Source organism: Cavia porcellus, unplaced genomic scaffold (genome assembly GCF_034190915.1).
Source record: "Cavia porcellus strain 051 isolate PalLab524CR breed Dunkin Hartley unplaced genomic scaffold, mCavPor4.1 scaffold_22, whole genome shotgun sequence".
NCBI classification, from domain to species: Eukaryota; Metazoa; Chordata; class Mammalia; order Rodentia; family Caviidae; genus Cavia; species Cavia porcellus.
In genome coordinates this window covers 53,192,455-53,211,301 of record NW_026947505.1, presented here as the reverse complement: position 1 = coordinate 53,211,301, position 18,847 = coordinate 53,192,455, and the positions used below count along the sequence as shown (strand labels likewise).

General features: G+C 35.4%; 2 protein-coding genes across 5 annotated transcripts in view; one reads left to right on the top strand and one right to left on the bottom strand.

Annotated features, from left to right (window-relative positions):
- Positions 1–4,997, bottom strand: part of Orc3 (origin recognition complex subunit 3) — a 67,944-nt gene extending 62,947 nt beyond the window's left edge. For both annotated transcript variants that reach the window (XM_005002615.4, XM_003467424.5), the window contains exons 1-2: positions 4,826–4,997; positions 1,820–1,874 (exon numbers count right to left, since the gene is read on the bottom strand). In XM_005002615.4, the coding sequence (XP_005002672.2) occupies positions 1,820–1,874; positions 4,826–4,849 (79 nt within the window). In that variant the 5' untranslated portion in view covers positions 4,850–4,997. The remainder of the gene's footprint in view (positions 1–1,819; positions 1,875–4,825) is intronic.
- The window catches only part of Rars2 (arginyl-tRNA synthetase 2, mitochondrial), a 70,601-nt gene continuing 56,719 nt past the window's right edge, over positions 4,966–18,847 (top strand). For 2 of the 3 annotated variants that reach the window (XM_013150011.3, XM_013150012.3), the window contains exons 1-2: positions 4,966–5,088; positions 18,091–18,164. In XM_013150011.3, the coding sequence (XP_013005465.1) occupies positions 5,053–5,088; positions 18,091–18,164 (110 nt within the window). In that variant the 5' untranslated portion in view covers positions 4,966–5,052. The remainder of the gene's footprint in view (positions 5,089–18,090; positions 18,165–18,847) is intronic. The other variant, XM_063233193.1, reaches the window with a different exon arrangement.

The following is an 18,847-nucleotide window of genomic DNA, read 5'->3' as shown; positions in this document are numbered from 1 at the left end:
TTTGACTGATTTTTCCTCTATTCTGTTATGCTTGATAGTACCAAGTTTGAAAGTATAGGCAACAACTATGAAGATAATAAGATTCATTGTGCCGCCCATTCTGGTTGACTATTATCTTCTTTTGAAGTCCTCTAATATCTCCAATGTTTTGGTTTTATTGGTCTTATTCTTTACTGTTTTGTTCAATTTTATTATAACTGATGATATACGCAATTCTTTTTAAGATAACAAGAGGCATTATGGTAACTATTGTTGATCACCTTGTATTTTGTTTTTACATTATGTATTATGTCCATCCTTTTGATTTGACTGACTCTGTCCTGGTATGTCACATTTGGTTTTACTTTCTTTAAAAAAAAAGTAATAAGAACTGTGGGAGCAATAAAACCCAAAATGTGTAATTGTCATTGTACAAAAGAAAGGAAAAGAAAGTTCTCTAAAAGATATAACTGTATATATATTTAAGTGTATAAGATAGATAACCATATTACTGAGTTTTGTTGGATCACTGAACAAAACTGTTTGCAGTCTCACTGTTTGAAAATTCCTTCTATATGCTTTAATTTTGTAACTTTAACAACTATTTCTAAGATGACAACTTGTAACTAGTGATTTCCTACTGTTTATTTTTTCTGAAATTCTGTATAACTTGTACCTTTTTTCTGTTTTTTTTTCCTCCTTAACTAAAATTTAAAAAAAAAAGAAAAAAAAAGATAGATGACCATATTACTAAATTTTTGTTGGATCATTGAACAGAATGGTTTTCACTGTCAAATGTTTGAGTGTCTGGGGAAAGGTTGAACAGTAGGGCAAAGGCAATAGAATTAGTTAGGATCAGGATCATACTCCTTGTCTAATTCATTCTAGTCCAGATGATTCCATAACTGTGTACTTCCACAACCTGGGAACATTACTGTGATAGATTCAGAATAGTAGTAGATAATGCATGCCCATAGTCATACAGGAGGCTGAGGAAAAAAGATCTCAAATTTGAACCCAGCCTGGGCAAATTATAGATTTTTCTCAAAATAAAATCAACAGTAGCTCAGTGGTAGAATTCTTGCCTAGCATGAACAAGGATCTGAGTTTGATCTCTAGTACGAAAGAAAGAAAGAAAGAAAGATCTAAATCTTTGGCCTTTTTTTCTCAGTATGTATTGGTGTACACAGCACTGATGCCTAAATTGGAACATGTGACATCTTATTTCACATTCATGTAGTTTCTAAAGTCATTATTATATGTTCCATAGGATGAATTTTGATTATCTTGCCAAGTTTATCTATAAAATGGAATGTTAATCAAAATTTTAAGCATGTTTCAAATTTCTCCATAAATACTGTGTATTACAAAATAAGCTTATACAATTTTCACTAGAAAATATATGCACATCTAGTTTTATTTTTTTGTAATTTTTGCATGTAAAACTATGTATTTCATTTTCTGTATATATTACTACTATTGGTAGAAATCTGTATTATGAACCAGCATTTTAACAAAACAGCAATTGCTTTGATTCTTTGATTAGGCATCAGTATACTTTTCTAGTATCAAATGACCGTTATTTTTATTTCTAAAGTTGTAGATAAAAAATAGGCAGAGAAATCATCAAAATAAAGTAATTTTCCAATATGTTTTTTGAAGATATGTCTATGTTCCCTATGAGAACACAACCCTGGTGTACCTTTACTCTTTTGACCAGAGCTTTGGAATGCAACTTTTACATCAACATGGTAAATAAACCAGATTAGGATTAGTTTTTAAAGGTTATGAAGACATTAGAGGAAGAAAAAGTAATAAATTTGATGTTGAGACACCTTACCAATTGGCACAGAGATCTTTCTCTTCTTAAGCTTTGGTTTAAACACAAAACAGCCCTATGAAATAAAAAAGCATAAAATCAAAATAGCCATAGACTTAAGCAGACAAAGATGGTTAACCAAATATTTTATGAATAAATACATTTTTTTACAAAAAGGGGAGGTGGAAGAGATGTTTCTTTCGGGTCCTAAGAAATCACATGACTTTTCTCTGAATCAGAGAAGTAAAAATCTTAAAATACTATCTAGTTCTTTTTCCTTTTTTCCCATGGCATGCTCTTAAAGATCTTTGGTTTTACTGTGGGAACCTGCTGTTATAGGCAAACAAAGAAAATAAAAGCTGATGCAATTTAATTTAATTAAGGTTTCATTTTTATAAAACTCGACAGAAATAACATTAACACTGCATATTAAAAATAAAAATCAAGAAGGGTGATAATAGTGACATTCTTCAATCCCAAAAATAAAAAAAGAATTAATTAAACTCTAAGCACCTTGCAGAATGCTGACAGGAAACATAATGTTGGCTAGGGTTTCACCACCCTACATTTTCCTTCAGCTAATAAACTTACTCATTAAAACTGGACTGAAAATTCACATTTTTTGGGAAACCTTCCCCAATTCTCTAGTCAGAAATGTTCTTTTCCCTGAGATCTCACAATTCTTGAACACCTTTATTTCCTTTTGTTTTAAATCACTTCCATGGTATTATCATTATATTCTGAGTCTGTCTCCCCAGTTACACGGTGGGCAACTTCAGTGTACACACTGTACTTTATTTATAAATGTTTTCCCAATGTGTAGGACAATGCTAACATATACATTTGGCAATCAGCATGCAGAATAAATGAATGTTATCAAATAATTTTCTTGGTAATTTCCTGGCCACATTTAGTTTTATATTATTATACTGGACCATGGTACATAGCTCCCTAAGTAATTGGTTCTTGTGCCTTTTACTGAACCTAAAGTTCTACTTTATGGATAGTTTCTTAAATTCCATTTATACAGAAGATAAACAAAAAGCAATATACCTATAAAAGTCATCTCAGTATTAAAAAAAGGCAGTTATGCAAAATATAAAGTGCCTATCTGAATTATAATTTCCAAATTAAGAATTCTGCCTTATATTTTTATATTTACAACTAGTGAAACTATGTGAAATACACATACATATTTATAAAAACCATGTGGTACCATGACCAACTTTTCATTGACTCTTTTCCATATAAACCTAAAATTCAGTAAAGAAAAGAAGCAAGATACGGCAAATCCCTAGAATGGATCCTTCTATAAAGCAGTGATAACAATATAGTACAACCACTTTCTTTTGGTACTGGGGATCAAACTCATGACCTCACCATTGAAAGGCAGGCACTGTGCCACTAAGCTAAATCTCCAGCCTAGTATAACCACTTTGAACTGTTCATCAAGTGATGGTGCTTGAGATGAAGGAAACATCTAAGTGGGCAGCCAACAGAAAATTTCATCAAAAAAGAGAACTAAAAATACTTAAGAATGGTGCTAAAGGGTTCTTACTATTGTACAGTATATTTCATAATCTCCCAATACAGGCATTTATAACATCAAACATATTTTCCTGAGAAAAAGTAAGAGGTGTTATAGAACAATAGGATTAGGACACAGACCACTCAAAACCTATGGAACTTTATAATCAGAAAAACAGCAGCAAAAACAGTAATAATTGCAACAAAAAACAAATACAGTTAAACCTCTTCTGACTTTTTCATCCAACATCAGTCTTTAATGCTTCAAAACCTTAAACCGTAGGATTGTATTTACTCCCTGAGATGTAGTTTTGGGAAATGTGCTTCTCATAGACCATTTTAATCGAAATTAAAAATTAAATCCTTAGTTTTCATCATTCCATTGCTGGAACACATGGAGAAAAAGTCTTTGCAAAGTCTGCATTTTTCAGTTTCACCACGCAAGTTAACTTTAGGGGCTTCCTACTGCTTAAAAGGCAACTAAAGGCCTTACTTGACATGATCCAGAGCAGTACTGCCCAAAAGAATTTTATCTGCTCAATCTGGTACAGTAGTGATAGTTTTACATGATTATTTGAAATGTGGTTAGTGCAACTGAAGAATTGAATTTTATAGTTTATTTAATTTTATTGTAGTTCTAATTTTAAATAGCCACTTGCGGCTAGTGGATACTATATTTGGCAATATAACTTTAGGATTTACTTTCTTACAGAGTTTCACTAAGTAGTTCAAGCTGGCTCTGAATTCATCCCATGGTGGCCTCGAATGTGTGGCAATCCTCCCCTCCTGAGTGCTGGGATTACAGACATTACCACCATGCCCAGCAATTTTCTTACCAATTATACTGACTTGCCAACCTTTGCCATCTAAGTTACCCACACAAAGAGAGTTCATATGTGAGTCGACTCACCCAACATATACATATCTACGTTTCATTTTTATACTTATTTATCCTAATGCTCCTACTCTTTCTTTACCCTATGGCTAAACTGACGTCTTTTCATATGCCACTTTATTTCCATCTTCTAAGGCAAAGAACATGTTATTCTCTCTGGTCTCCTTCACCCAATCCTGTGCCTGAAAAACTTCTATTCATTTCCCAAGTCTCGGGCAAAATGTCACTTTCATCTTTTTCTCTTCTACAAGACTTTTTTCCTTGTTCACATTTGTCGTAATTCATAAGCATCTGAATACCTAAAGGAGAGCTTTGACACACAGTGAATACTTAAGAGAGAAAAAGTAGGGGAGACTGGGGTCACATCCTGGGAGCATCCGACCTCCACGAATTGGAATTTAAACATCCTAGTCGCACCACAAGACAGATTCGCGATCTCACTTCCAACGTAAAATTGGCGTCAGTTGAACCTGGGGCAAAGAAGCCTGAAATCTGCCCGTTGGCCTTCAAGCCAGGAAACCGAGATAGACGTAACTTTGGCTTCACTGCGTCTTCAAACAGGAATGAGGGGGCGGTGGAGCTCTCGTAAGTGCCAACCCACGTACCTTGGACACCGCGGAGGTGGCCATAGTCCCAGCAGTCAGGAGGTTTCCGGATGCACTCGAGATTTCCCGCGCGCCTTCGCGGCAAGAGGGCAAAGGTTAGCGGCGAGCTATAGGGTTCCTTGATTGGCTGTCGTCGCTCTCTCGCTGGGCTTCCGGTGTGCAGAGGCGGGACTACAGAGGAGGGTAGTCGGTACTAGGCCCGCTACCAAGAAGTTTCAGAGCGAGATATGGCGAGCGGTTTTCGCAGGTCTATTGCCAGTCAGGTATGGATACCAGAGTGGGCGGAAGGAAGACTCCCCCAAAAGTCCGAGACTCCAGACCCCCTTGGCCTCTGCTGGCCGATCCTCACTCAGCAGCAGAGCGTGTTCCGCGGAATCCAGTTTGTTTCTGCCCACTCCTTGCTCTTTGGAGTAGAGAATCCTGTGAAGGGGCCGATAGTGGAATGGAGACCACTTTCTCGGGGTGAAAATGTAAACCTTGAAAGGCACTCATTGTTTCCTTCACTTCCACAGCCAACAGCTTTCGATTCTTTATTGTACTTTGGATTGAATGTCTTTGGGCTGTGATTAGAACCGTGAAGTTGATAATAACCTAAATTGCCACTGGAAAGAATCCAACTTGAAAGCTGATGAGCTCTTGCAGAGACTTCTAGGCAACCTTAAAAAACTGCAGAATAAATCTGGAATTGATCAAAAAGAATTTTTAAAATGCACTGACCACTTGTGGAATTTTACAAGGACTACATGTTATGGTCTTGACAAGCCATTTTCCTTCTCTAATGGAAGTATTAGTGGACGTATTTTGCTTGGCATATAATTTACACTAGTTCATTCTTATTCCCTCTAACATTTGTTGGCGAATTCCTAGGCCCTGTCTTTTTTCTTTTTTTGTCTTTTGCATTTTTATCGGTACCGGGGGTCGAACTCACGGCTGCCTGCTTGCAAGGCAGGTGCTTATGCCGCTGAGCTAAATCCCCAACCCTAGGCCTTATCTTTGTACCTACAGAGGTACTGCCATGGCCAATGCTAACTCCCCAAATACCACCACCATCACATTTTAATGAGATAAAACTGATTTTATTGCTTGGTAGGGTAAGGAAGAGCATCACCACATTAGAGTTTTGATACTGTCTCAGGTTGGAAAGATGAGTTAAGTCAGATTTACTGAGAATTTGAAATATATTTTAAGGCTGGTCTTAGCGCAGAGGTAGAGAGGGTTGGGACTGTGTGCTTGACTAGGATTGAATACTGTTCTTGATAGAACTGTTTATCACTGGTGGACAGAAAAAGGAAGGAGTTCTAAGGCATAAACTGATGCTTTCTGTTAAAGAGTAGATTTCTAACGAAGTTCCTGTAATGGTCAAGTTATTTGTCTGGGCAAGAGTTTCTAAGGCTTGTAAAGTTATGTTAATGAGGACAAAGAAATAATAACCTCATGTTCACATGGACAGTAAATTGTCAGAGGCGGATAGTTTTGGGCCTCAGTGTCCATAGATGGTTTCTATTTTGAGGCCATAGGTCAAGATAATGCCATAATCAGAAACATACTATGTTTAGTTTTGCAAAGGCTGTATTCTTCCTGTACAAAATGTCAGTTGAGTATGTATTTATTGAGCATGTATTTGTGTTGTTTTACATTTATACTTGGCCCCATGGCAAGCCTTGGATATAGTTCATATAATTGTATTATGTAATTGAATAAATTGAGGTGTAGAGAGATTAACCTATCCAAACAACGTGATCAATAATTTGAAGAGTTGTTTATGAAAAAATAAGCTTTCCTATCCACTGTGGTGTTGGTGAAGGCAAGATGTACAATCTGACTGGTAAAGAACATTATGGATTTGTACAGCAACATAAATACATGTTTTTGAATATGGAAGCATGTGGTTATCTAAAACTTGAAGATAAATGGAAATATGTACAATACTTAGTATCTTTATAAGTGAGGATTACTTTGTTAGGAATGAAGGGTATATTACATGCATTCTACAAACTTTGATTCAATCTATAGTTTTCTGAACAGTATCCCAGGTGTAAACTCAGAACTCCTGAGGCTGAGGTAGGAAGATCCCTGTAAGTTTGAGGCCAGCCTGAATCACATAGTGAGACTGTCTCAAAAAAGAAAAGAAAATGAATCAAATCGTATCACTTACCTTTCTACATTTCACAGATTCTACCACATCCTTAACATCTAATTATGCAACTCAACATTCATGTCATTCTGTACTTTCTATAGGTTCCAGCCAGTCTTTTCTGTAACAGCAGTTTCCATTTTCATTACATTCCCATTGTGTAGATTATTCCTGTGCCAAAAAGAAATAGATTTCATATATGCTATATAACCCTTTAAGTAAGCAAGATGTAAGTTTCACAAAATAATACGGTATGAGAATATGTTCTTTTTCTTTTCTATACTATTTTATTGTTTAAAAATAGAAGTTGTAACTCATTGATTTTATTTTGTTGGCAATATATAGTTTTAAAATTAGCCCTCTCCCTCCTAGTTTTGGTCCCTCTTAGCTTCCATAATAACACTTAGGAGTATATAATTGTTTAGTTTCAATGTGTCTTTCCTCTATAAGTTTCGTGAACAAAGAAAACAAGTCTTATATTTTTCCCCCATCACTGGGAAAGTGTCTAGAACATAGAAGATATTTATTTATTTATTTGTTTATTTTTTGTCTTTTTCCTTTTTATCGGTACCGGGGATCGAACCCACGGCTGCCTGCTTGCAAGGCAGGCGCTTATGCCGTTGAGCTAAACCTCCAGCCCCCATAGAAGATATTTAGTCTTTTATCTAAAGATGTAGTATCAGAACATCTGCATGATTAATATAGAATGTGCAGTTTCAATGAATAAGTCGATAACTTTAAGTGTGTCAGATGACATAGTAATAGTGAAAAGTATTAAAATTCCATTTCTTTTTTAGGTTTTTTTTTTCCTTTTTTTAAAATTTTATTTAAGGAGAAAAAAGAAAAAAAAAACAGAAAAAAGGTACAAGTTATACAGAATTTCAGAAAAAATAAACAGGAAATCACTAGTTAATTACATATTGTCATCTTAGAAATAGTTGTTCAAGTTACAAAATTAAAGCATATAGAGGGGACTTTCAAACAGTGAGACTGCAAACAGTTTTGTTCAATGATCCAACAAGACTCAGTAATATGGTTATCTATCTTATACACTTAAATATATATGCAGTTACATCCTTTAGAGCACTTTCTTCTCCTTTCTTTTGTACAATGACAATTACACATTTTGGGTTCTATTACTCCCACAGTTCTTATTACTTTTTTTTTTTTTGAAGAAAGTAGAACCAAATGTGATATAACAGGACAGAGTCAGTCAAATCAAAAGGATGGACATAATATATAATGTAAAAACAAAATACAAGATGATCAGCAATAGTTACCATAATGCCTCTTGCTGTCTTAGGAAAAATTGCCTATATCATCAGTTATAATAAAATTGAACAAAACAGTAAAGAACAAGACCCATAAAACCAAAACATTGGAGACATTAGAGGACTTCAAAAGAAGATAATAGTCAACCAGAATGGGCGTCATAGTGAATCTTATTGTTACAGTTGTGTGACTGTTCACATTTTAACTAATCTGTTAGGCGTAAGGTGACAGTATTGATGCCCAGTTTATAGAATTATTACAAGAGTTAATGGGCTGATGTAGATACTATTTTGGAGGCCTGGGGGCATGGTTTAGAGGTAGAGTGCTTACCTAGTATGCACAGGATTTGGGGTTTGATCCCCAGCACAACACACAAACACACATGCACACAAATAGTTATCTGTGGAATACTTCATTTGTACTGGCAGTGATTTTGCTTAATTTTAAAGCTGTTGATAAGATCAGTGAGATAAAGTGCTTAGTGTCAAGAACTAAAGACTCTACCTTTACCATACTAGTGAGCTTACTGTAGTGCCATAGATGGTGGCAGAAAACTTGAGGCTTCTTGGTGAGACAAGAGTTGTGTTATTCATAACAATAGCAGTAGAGCATCAACATTTTTTTCTCTTCGTTTCCCACACCTCTCTTTCTATAGGGCACTAGGAAGAGGGTTAGATGGTACCTTCAGAAAAGAAACTGAATCATGGGGAGCAAGCATTTTTGCACTTTATACTGGAGGGAAGCACTACCTCTTTTTTATTTTTCAGTGCTACGATTCAAATTTGGGGACTCATTCTAGGCAACTGCTTTACCACTGAGCTCCATGCCCAGCCCTTGAGAGACTATTCCTTTCTTTTATGGTATTTTTAAAATTTTGTTGGTACCCTTGGCATACATATTGATCACATTCACCGTAAGGAATTTGTACCTGTACATAATGTATTGATTCCTTTTTTCTCCATTTCCCTCTCTTCCCATTAATCCTTCTTCCTCTATCTACAAAACTTTATATTATTTTCCTTCCATTCCTTTTAAATCCTTTTTATCCCTATCACCCCCCCCCCTTGTTCCCCTTCCCACTTGAACATGTTCTTCTTATTTCCAAATATCTACCATCCATTTTGTTTAATCTTTGAGTTTCACACACAGGAGAAAAATGTGATATTTAAACATGTGTGGCTGATTTATTTTACTTAAAATTATGTTTTCATGGTACATCCATTTACCTAAAAATGATTTGTTTTTATTTATGGTGAAGTGGTACTCCACTTTTATAAAAACCACATTTTCTTTATCTGTTCATTTGTTGATGGACATATTGGCAATTTCCAAGATTTAGCTATTACAAGTTGTGCTACTGTTAGCCTGGGTGTGCATATATCACTGTGATATGCTTTTAACTCTTGGAAAGGTACCTGTAAGGTGAATAGCTACATCAAATGGAACCTCTAGTTTTGGTTTTTTGAGGAATCCTCATACCAATATCCATAAGAGTTTTAGCAACTTATACTTTCAACAACAGTGAAGAATTCTTTTTTTTCCCTCCACAGCCTCACCAGCATATATTGGTTGATTTCTTGATAATAGCCTTTCTTTCTGAAGTGAAATGGAATCTCAGTGGATTTTTTAATTTGCATTTCTCAAATGACCAGTGATGTTGAATATTTTTTCATATATTTATTTGCTGTTTGTTCTTCATCTGAGAAGTATCTATTCATTTCAGATACCCATTTTTGAATTAGTTTTTTTAAATTTAGAGGGTCAGATTTTGTTTTCCTTTTTCTCCCCCCACCCCTTTTTGAGTTCTTTACACTGGTTATTAGTCGTTTGTCTGAAGAATAGCTGGTAAAATTTTTTTTCCCATTCTATGGGTTGTCTCTTTACTCTGTTGGTGGTTCTTTTGCTGTGCAAAAGCAAAATCTGATACCAGTTGCCAATTCTTTATACTAATTCCCCATGCAGTCAAGGTTTTGTCCATAAAGTCTTTGCTTATACCTATGTCGTCAAGAATTTTACTCATTGTAGCTTCCATCAGATTGTTTGTTTTAAAATTTAGATCTTTGATCCATTTTGATTTTACTTTAGTGAGATATATGGACCTGTGTTCTATCTTTGGCATATGAAAAGCCATTTTTCCCAGCCCCATTTATTAAAGATGCTTTCCTTCTTCAAGAAGATGTTTGATCCCTTTGTCAAAGATAGGTAGCGGAGTGTTTGTAGTTGTTTCTAAATGTTTTATTCTGTTCCATTGATTCTTGAGTCTGATTTTTGAAGCACTATTTCTGATAAATCCATTTTCTATGTAAATATTCTTGAAAAGAGTCCAGAGCAAAGGCAGTTTGTGCCTTGCAAAAAGTTTGCCTTTCTCACACCTTTTTATTTGTGCTTTAGCACTGTTTAAATTAAAAAACGAAAAGGGGGGGGGAGTAAAGTTACCTTTAATCCCATGACTCAGGAGGCAGGAGGATTAAGACCAGCTTGAATTACAGAACAAGACCCTGACTCAAAAATAAATAAATAAATCCAGCAAGTTCATGTAATTTTTTTTAGTTTTAATTTTGAAAGAATTTAGGGAAAAGTATACTAGCACTGAGAACTCCATATCCCCTTTTATCTAAATACATGACATTTTGCCACATTTGCTTTATCATTCTGGTTTTTTCCTGTTTTTTGAGTGTAGGTTTTGCATATTATACTCCTTTATTTCTTGATACATAATCTTTTTTTCTTAAAACCAAGACTTACCTTACATATCTACGTTACGGTTGTTAGACTCACATAAGATTGGTGTAATGCTTAAATATATAGCCCGTGTTATAGTTTTGTGCATTTTTTTCCAATATTGGATTGCAAATTGCATTTAGTTGTCATATAACTTACATATTTTAAGCGGTTTTGAGATGTCTTCATTAACTTATGTCTGCAGAACTTAATCGAGGTGATACACGGCTAAGAGTGAGTGACTAGGAAGATACGCCTTAATGCTGCTGCTGAGTTTCAGTTGTAGCCTCAAGACACAATTAGCTGTACTTGTATACTTGTAGTCCCACAACCCTGGGAGACTGAGACAGGAGAATCACAAGTTTGAGCGCAGCTTGAAAAACTTTGTAAGACACTCTCTCAAAATTAGAAATAAAAGGGCAGAGATGTAGTTCAATGTAAAAGCTCTGGTTTCAATCCCTACTACTACAAGAAAAGGAAAAAGCAATTAAATTTGCTAACCAATTGTCATCTTTTAAGGTAGAATATTTTTGTTGGGAAGATACTCACATTCAAGTGGATACAAGACTGAATTATCTGGGTGTATGCCTTGCTTCTTACCTATTGCTATAGTTTGGATGGTCCATAGGTAAAAGCTGGGTCTCTAGGGTGTCAGTGTTAGGAGGTATTGTGGCCTTCGGTAGGGGAGGCCTAGTAGGAGGTGCTTAGGTTATTTTAGGCTTTTTCCCAAAAGAAATTGTGGGACCCTAGTTGGACCTGTTTGATTCCTGCCTTAAGATGTAAGAACTTGCTCCATCTGTACTCGCAACATGATGTGCCACCCTCACCAGAGGCTCAAGCCAGTGGTGTTGCCCAGTCTTGGACATGAACCTTTAGGACCATAAGACCAACACAACCATTCTTTATTTTCTAATTAATTTATATCAGTTATTTTGAGCAGTTATGTGAAGCTTACTAATACACTTACTCTGTCAAGTCCACTCATTCAGTTCTTCATAAAACCTCATGTTGGATGAAGTCATGCTGTTTTTTTCAATATAAGTAGTTGGTAATAATTTGCCTTCCAAATCATTTGTGAAGTTATCTTCTTGTCGTGGTTACTTATCTTGTTGCTGAGATAAAATGCCCAACACAAACAAGTTAGAGAAAGAAAGATTTTATTTCAGCTCATACTTTGTAGATTTCTGTCCATAGGTGTCTGGTTCCAAGGCAGTGTGGCATTATAAAGGAGAAACTATTCATGATGTTTGCCTTCCCTCTCTCCCTTTATACTTCATATGAGCCTATTGATTGGTGGCATCCACATCCAGAGTGGGGCTTCCATTACCTACACCCTTTATCCCAGTATCACATCTTAATCCACACTTAGGTATCCTAAACTAGCCATCTAAGATGGCATCAGGCTTTGAGGGACATCTAGATACAAGCCATAACACTTCTGAACCCTGAAATTTCTGTTGTTACTTTGTGTGGTGGATCTAATCCAGACCTGTTCCTCTGGAGGGGCAAATGTGGAATGCAAATATTCTCTTCATAGCACAGAATCTGACCTTGTATTAGAGTCAGAAGTCAAGAGTAATCAGAGATAATTGTTAATTTAAGTAACTTATGATTTTAAAGAATAAGTGATAACTTAAGAATTTTAAGACTGATGGCCCTGGAGACTGTTATATGCATAAAATATAGAAATAATTTTTATAAGATGATACTTGCTGGGAAAGAAAGCAACCCACTCACCTTCCTGGTAAGCAGTCATGGCTTGAGCAAGCGGTGGGCACCCCAGGGGGAGAACCAGCCAGTATCTCCCAAGATCCCACTATGTTGGAACTTAGGGTGCTGGGAAAGAAAACCTGCTCACCTCCCTGGTAGGCAGCTGTGAGCCTTTCGGCATGTGACCTGAGAAACAAACCTCTCCCCTAACCCCTTAGCAAATGGGAGCCAGAGGTCTGAGCATCTCTTGGGAGATTGACCCTATGCAATATAGCAAATATAGGGGATTTCCTTCTATCATCTCTTTGAAAGCAAAGATTGTTATCACTGTTTTGCTTTGTTTTGATTAATTGTATTGCTCTAGTCAGTACTCTGTTTTGATAAATCCTATAATGTTCTATATTTGGTTTGATTTTGCTATACCTGATTGAAAGGACAACTATTGTGAAGATAATGAGATATACTATGGTACCTATTACTGTTACCGTGGTAACCTTCTGTGATGTTCTGTACCAATTTCACTGCATTGTCTCAATTGGCTTTGTTCTGTTGGATTTCACTACCTTCAAAATAATAAAAAAGAAAAAAAATAAGATGATACCTGCTACCTGGACATCTGACCTCTTTGCATATCATCTCTTTTTCCTTAGCAAAAGCTAGGGTTTTGTGTGATTTCCATTGATTTTGATCCTGGACCTGGCAAGTTTAGCACCTGTTAGAAGTTAGTAGCTGTCTAAAGTTAGACAGATATTTTTTGACTTTGTGTTCATTATCTGGATTCTGGGGATAGAATCATGTTTGTCTGTGTGCCAGAGAAACAAATAATTGCAGTAAATATTAGCTGTTATTTGATTATGTTAGAGTTTGTGAAGGGTGTTTTGAATCTTCCTTATTACTACTACCACCCTAGACAGTTTCTGGTGTGAGATTTAGCTGTTATCCATTATTCTACATCAGTGGTGGTGAACCTGTGGCCAGCTGCTTGTTTTCATTGAAAGCTCTAAAAGGTTCACCATCATTACCCTTGATGGATGTGTTAGCACCACAGAAAAGTAGATAAAACGGAAAGCTACGTATTTGAGACATACTATCTAATTTTAAGTAGGAATTTCCTGCTGGGATATATTGCCTAATTTTAAACAGGAATCAATCAACCTGTCTCTCTCCCTCTCTCTTCTTCTTCCTGTTTCCCTTTTTCTCTTTTCCTCTCCCCTCGACTAGAGATTGAATTTAGAGCTTTCACATTGAGCTGCATCCCAAGCCTTTGGGCTTTCCCCCCCACCTAGTTTTTAATTTGGAACAGGGTTTTGCTAAATCATTAAATTGCTTAAATTGTCTAGGTAGCAGAGCTAGTATCATCTTATAAAAGTTATTCCTATATTTAAGGCTGAGCTTAAATTTGTAATCCTCCTGCTTCAACCTCCTAGAATGCTTTTTACTGGCGCATGCCACCACACTCAGCTACAATAGGAATTTCTTTCTTTTTTTTTTTTTTTTGTCTTTTTCTTTTTTTATCGGTACGGGGGATCGAACCCACAACTGCAAGGCAGGTGCTTATGCCACTGAGCTAAATCCCCAGCCCCTACAATAGGAATTTCTTTCCTGTTCTTTTAGAGAGGGAAAACAAACCAACAGACAAGAAAAACAAAAGAGACAACAACAAAAACCCCAAATCAATGGGAATTTCTTGTACTTTTAATAGTTGTAATATGGTAAAGAAAAAAGTCAGGTTTTTGCAAACATAATGACTTCATTGTAAAGAATCCGAAGGGATGCAAAGAATTTTTAAAACAACATCTCCATAAACAGTCATTATCTTTAAAATTGTTTGACTTTTTATGGGCAGGAAAATAATGCGGTAAGCCTGGATTTATAAACACTGTGCTGTGTTGTAATTACTTTTTATTTTTAGAGTGTTCTCCTTAAGTTTTATACTGGAAGACATTCATATATTAAACTTACTTTTATTTGATTTTTAACAAAAGAAAAAACCCTTAGTACAATTTCAAGAATTATTGATATATTTCCTAAATGAGGTCCCTGTAGATTAGAAGAGGGATTGTGAAAGACATTACAATTTGGAATGTTTTTAAAAATTTGGTGTTTCAAATTTAGTATTAATGAGACATGAGGCCAATACATATGACTTTTTAAAATTTTATCAAAATGTATTAGGAAACTTCCTCTGAATTTGCAATGTTTAGTCTGTTTAGTAACCATATCTGTACTACCTTCTATTTTATATCAAATTGAGTAAAATGCTTGCCACCAGTCTTTCCCAATTGTGGCTTAATTGGCTAGAATTTTTTATAAGCAAATTTTCGAAAAGACAAGGCTTTTTAAAAACTACCTTTTTAGAAAAAGAAATCTTGACTTCTCAGATAAAATAATACTGAAAGTATCAAAGGGAGGGCTAACTTTATAAAATTAACAGATTTTAAAATAATATTAAAATAGGTTTAGGAATGTGAAAGTCTTCATTTTAGGAAAAAGAGTCGCACTAAATTATTTAGCTCTTGTTTTGAATTTTTTTCTCTTTAACTGTAAATGCATCATGATCTTTCATGATGTAACATGGTTGCAAAATAAAGTATATTTGATTTTCCATGGACTTTTCTTCATTGGGTACTTGGTTTGTAAAGTTAGTAATTTAGCCAGGATGTATTTCAGTGTTGAACTTTCTATATTATATTTCCTGATATAATTTATTTTGATCTTAGATTCAGTTTCTTTTTAATGAAATATTTAGTTGTAATTATACTTGATTTTTGTGTACCCACCACCTAGCTTGAAAAATAAAACATTACAGGTATCATTAAAATCCTGTGGATAACCATCCCAAGTTCGTAACTCCTTCCTTACCGAGGTAGTATGGTAATGTCTAACCTGAAATTTGTGTTTAACAGAGCTATACATAGCAAAACTACCTATAAATGTATCTCTAAGTAGTAGTATTTTGCAAGTTATTAAATATGATATAACTGATAGAAAACTATTTTCTTGCAGCTTGTATTTTTTAAAATTTGGCTCAATTTGTTAAAAAAATGATCTATAGAAATGTGTGAGATTTACTTTGATTTTTACTGCTGAATGATATGCTATTCTTCAGTGTTCTTAGATTTAGATGTTATTCTTCAGGGACGTTTTCCCTTCTTGACTGTTGTGCCTTGTCTTCATGACCTCGGTCATAACTGATTACAGCTGCCACTTGGGTGAACCCACGCGTGCATCCATTCAGTTAGTATAGCAGTCCCTCATATTCCTTGAAGTCTGCTGTTTCCAGTACAAACTTAGTTACATTGTGATAGGTATTTTAGGTGGGCACATCTACTTTGCATAGAAATTAAGATATGCTAGAAATTAAGTCCCTGTTGTCTGTGACAGTGACCTTGATGGCACTGTTTTACACTGCTGTCTCTTCATTCTTCTCAGTCTGTCACTTTTGCCCTCCAGATCATCTCCCAGATAAACTACCTGCTTAGGTGGTCTTTTCTTGGGTTCTGTTTTTGAGGCAGAGGGGATATGGGATGGGATCAAGATAATCTGTGAATATATTTAATGTTTCTTGGGTTCTGTTGCTTCATCTTTGTGATTTCTAAGACCAGGTTAGAAATTCTGCCAAATGAAGCTGCTCCGTTCTGCTTCTGATTCTTGTGTCTCCTCTTGGCTATCACTTTCAGTTTGTGGCTTTGGGCTTCGTCCCTCTATCATTGTGTATTTACTAGAAAGCACTCTTCCTACTTTCCTGTATGTTTGCTTGTTTGCCAATCTTCCTGACACAGGCAGAGATCTTTGTAGGACAAACTCCTGGGTCCTTGCTCATAAAAAGAATGAAGGCAGTCATTTGCCTTAAAGAAGGGTGGTACTTCTTTTGGCATTTGCTTTAAAAAGGAGGGGACTTCTCTTGGGATTAAAAACAACAAATCTTTACTTTCACTTTGTGCCTTAAAAGTTTGGGTCAAGTTCCTTCTTATCTTAGCATAGAGGCATGTTAATTATTTGGGGATTATCTTTCTTGGCAAATTGGATTAGCCCTAAATATATGTAATTTAGCTCATCCCTCTACAAGACTGAGGACATCAGCATATGAACTTTACAGACATTTAGCTATTGTTGGAACACCTAGAAATCTTCAGTTATTGCTCTAAACCAACTGTTGCCATGGTTTCCGAAAGCTTCCACAAGACTGAGACTGTCCCAAGCAGAAACAGTTGTCACATGGAGGGGCTGGGGATTTAGCTCAGCGGTATAAGCACCAGCCTTGCAAGCGCATGGTCGTGAGTTTCATCCCTGGTACTGATTAAAAAAAAAAAATTGTCACATGGAGACTGAATTGTCTCCTCAACCAATAAGGCCGTCTCTTGGAGCCATCTTGCAAAAACAGAGCTAAGATCATGATCAGCCATACTCTAGCCCACTCCAGCAAATCCATGAAATGTGGTCTTGTTCTTTTGTTAATGAGGAAGCCTGATTCTCTTCATCAGACCTGTGCCCTCTTCAGTTCCTCAAACAAGTATCTTCCTATTTTCTCTTACTTTCTAACTCTGCCTAATAAAGTTGTCTATGTGTCACACTGACAAGTCCTCAAGTGCTTTTCTGAGATAAAAGAACCTTTAGGGGTACAGTGAACATATTTGAGATAGAAAATCTTAGTTTGTATCAATAAGTTTGAGGGAAGTTATATCCAGAATTAACTAAAACCTTGTAAATGGAAAAGGAAATGTTTGTTGCATGTGTATTTTATGACATATATTCTGTAATCCTCATAAGAGTTCTAGTTTACTATTTAATACATTTATTACTCTGTATTTCAGTTATGAAAACTAAAGTTCACTGATGTAAAATTCCTTTCCCAAGGCCTAATGAAAGTGGAACTGACATTTACATCTTTTTTTCTAAAAGATTGTAGTAGAACTTTTATTACTGATAATGTCTTTATTGGTGGGAACATTTTGTAGGATAAACATAACTGTTACAATCTTTGTTCTATAGATGCTTTGAACATATTCATCCACTTGTGAGAATATATCTTAAGGAAATAACTTCTATATAGGGGATACAATAATTCATTTTCTAAAGATTGGAAAATTCAAATAGAAAGATTTTACATTAATATTTCAGTTTAAAAATCAGCATATACTAAACCAAAGCACAAATTTATAAATCATCTATAAGATAAACAGTAGCTCTAGGTCTGATTGGGGGGTACTTTTTAATATGAATATGAAGTGTAACAAATTATTATATAGCCTTCACTTTTACAGTTTGAGTTTTTCATGTCATTCAGTGCAAGATGCGTTTGAGGTTCATACATATTATAAATGTATCAATAGTTTATTCTTTTAGAAGCTAAGTAGTATTCTACTCAGTCTGCTCAACAAATACATGCTCAACACTCATGTTCTGTTTTGTTCTTTTTGTTGTTTAGCTTTCCAGAGTGCTGGATCTTCCACCCGAAAAATTGATCAAGTCAATATCTGCAATTCCAATTTCCAAAAAAGAGTTAAGTATAATGTATTTGTAACAGTCTAAAATGTTACTAAATTTATTGATAATTCAAAAAAGTATTACTAGGGGCCAGAGATTTAACTCAGTGGCATAAGCACCTGCCTGACAAGCACAAGGTTGTGAGTTCAATCCCCAGCACCACACACAAAAAAAGTATTACTCTTCAATTCATAGAATGGTCCTTTAAATTAACCATAGATATTACTCATTATATTCAACCTATTATCCTATTATTCCAGTTGATTTAATAAAATTGAAATGTGTATTTTTGATACTCTTAACAGATAACATTCATATTTTATTTTGATGTTTTCTTATGCTAGTAATGATAACTGTATCAGTCTTTGGGAATGAAGTCCAAATTTAGTTACCTGAAAATAAAAGAACTAAAATTGTAATAGCAACTTTAAAATCAGTTACCATTTTCCTAAAGTCTGTTAATTACATTCTACATAATAAGGATGTTACCAGAAGTTGAGGGCAAAAACCTCAGTTCTGAGGATTCTAACAGAGTAGGATCGGCCATGTGTCCCATAACACAAGATGAGCATTGGTGCCTGGCCTGGTGGTGCATGCCTATAACCCCAGTACTCAGATCACTGTGTGTTCAAGGTCAGCCTGGGCCACACAGTGCGTTCAATGCAAATTTGAATTATACAGCAAGACGCTGTCTCAAG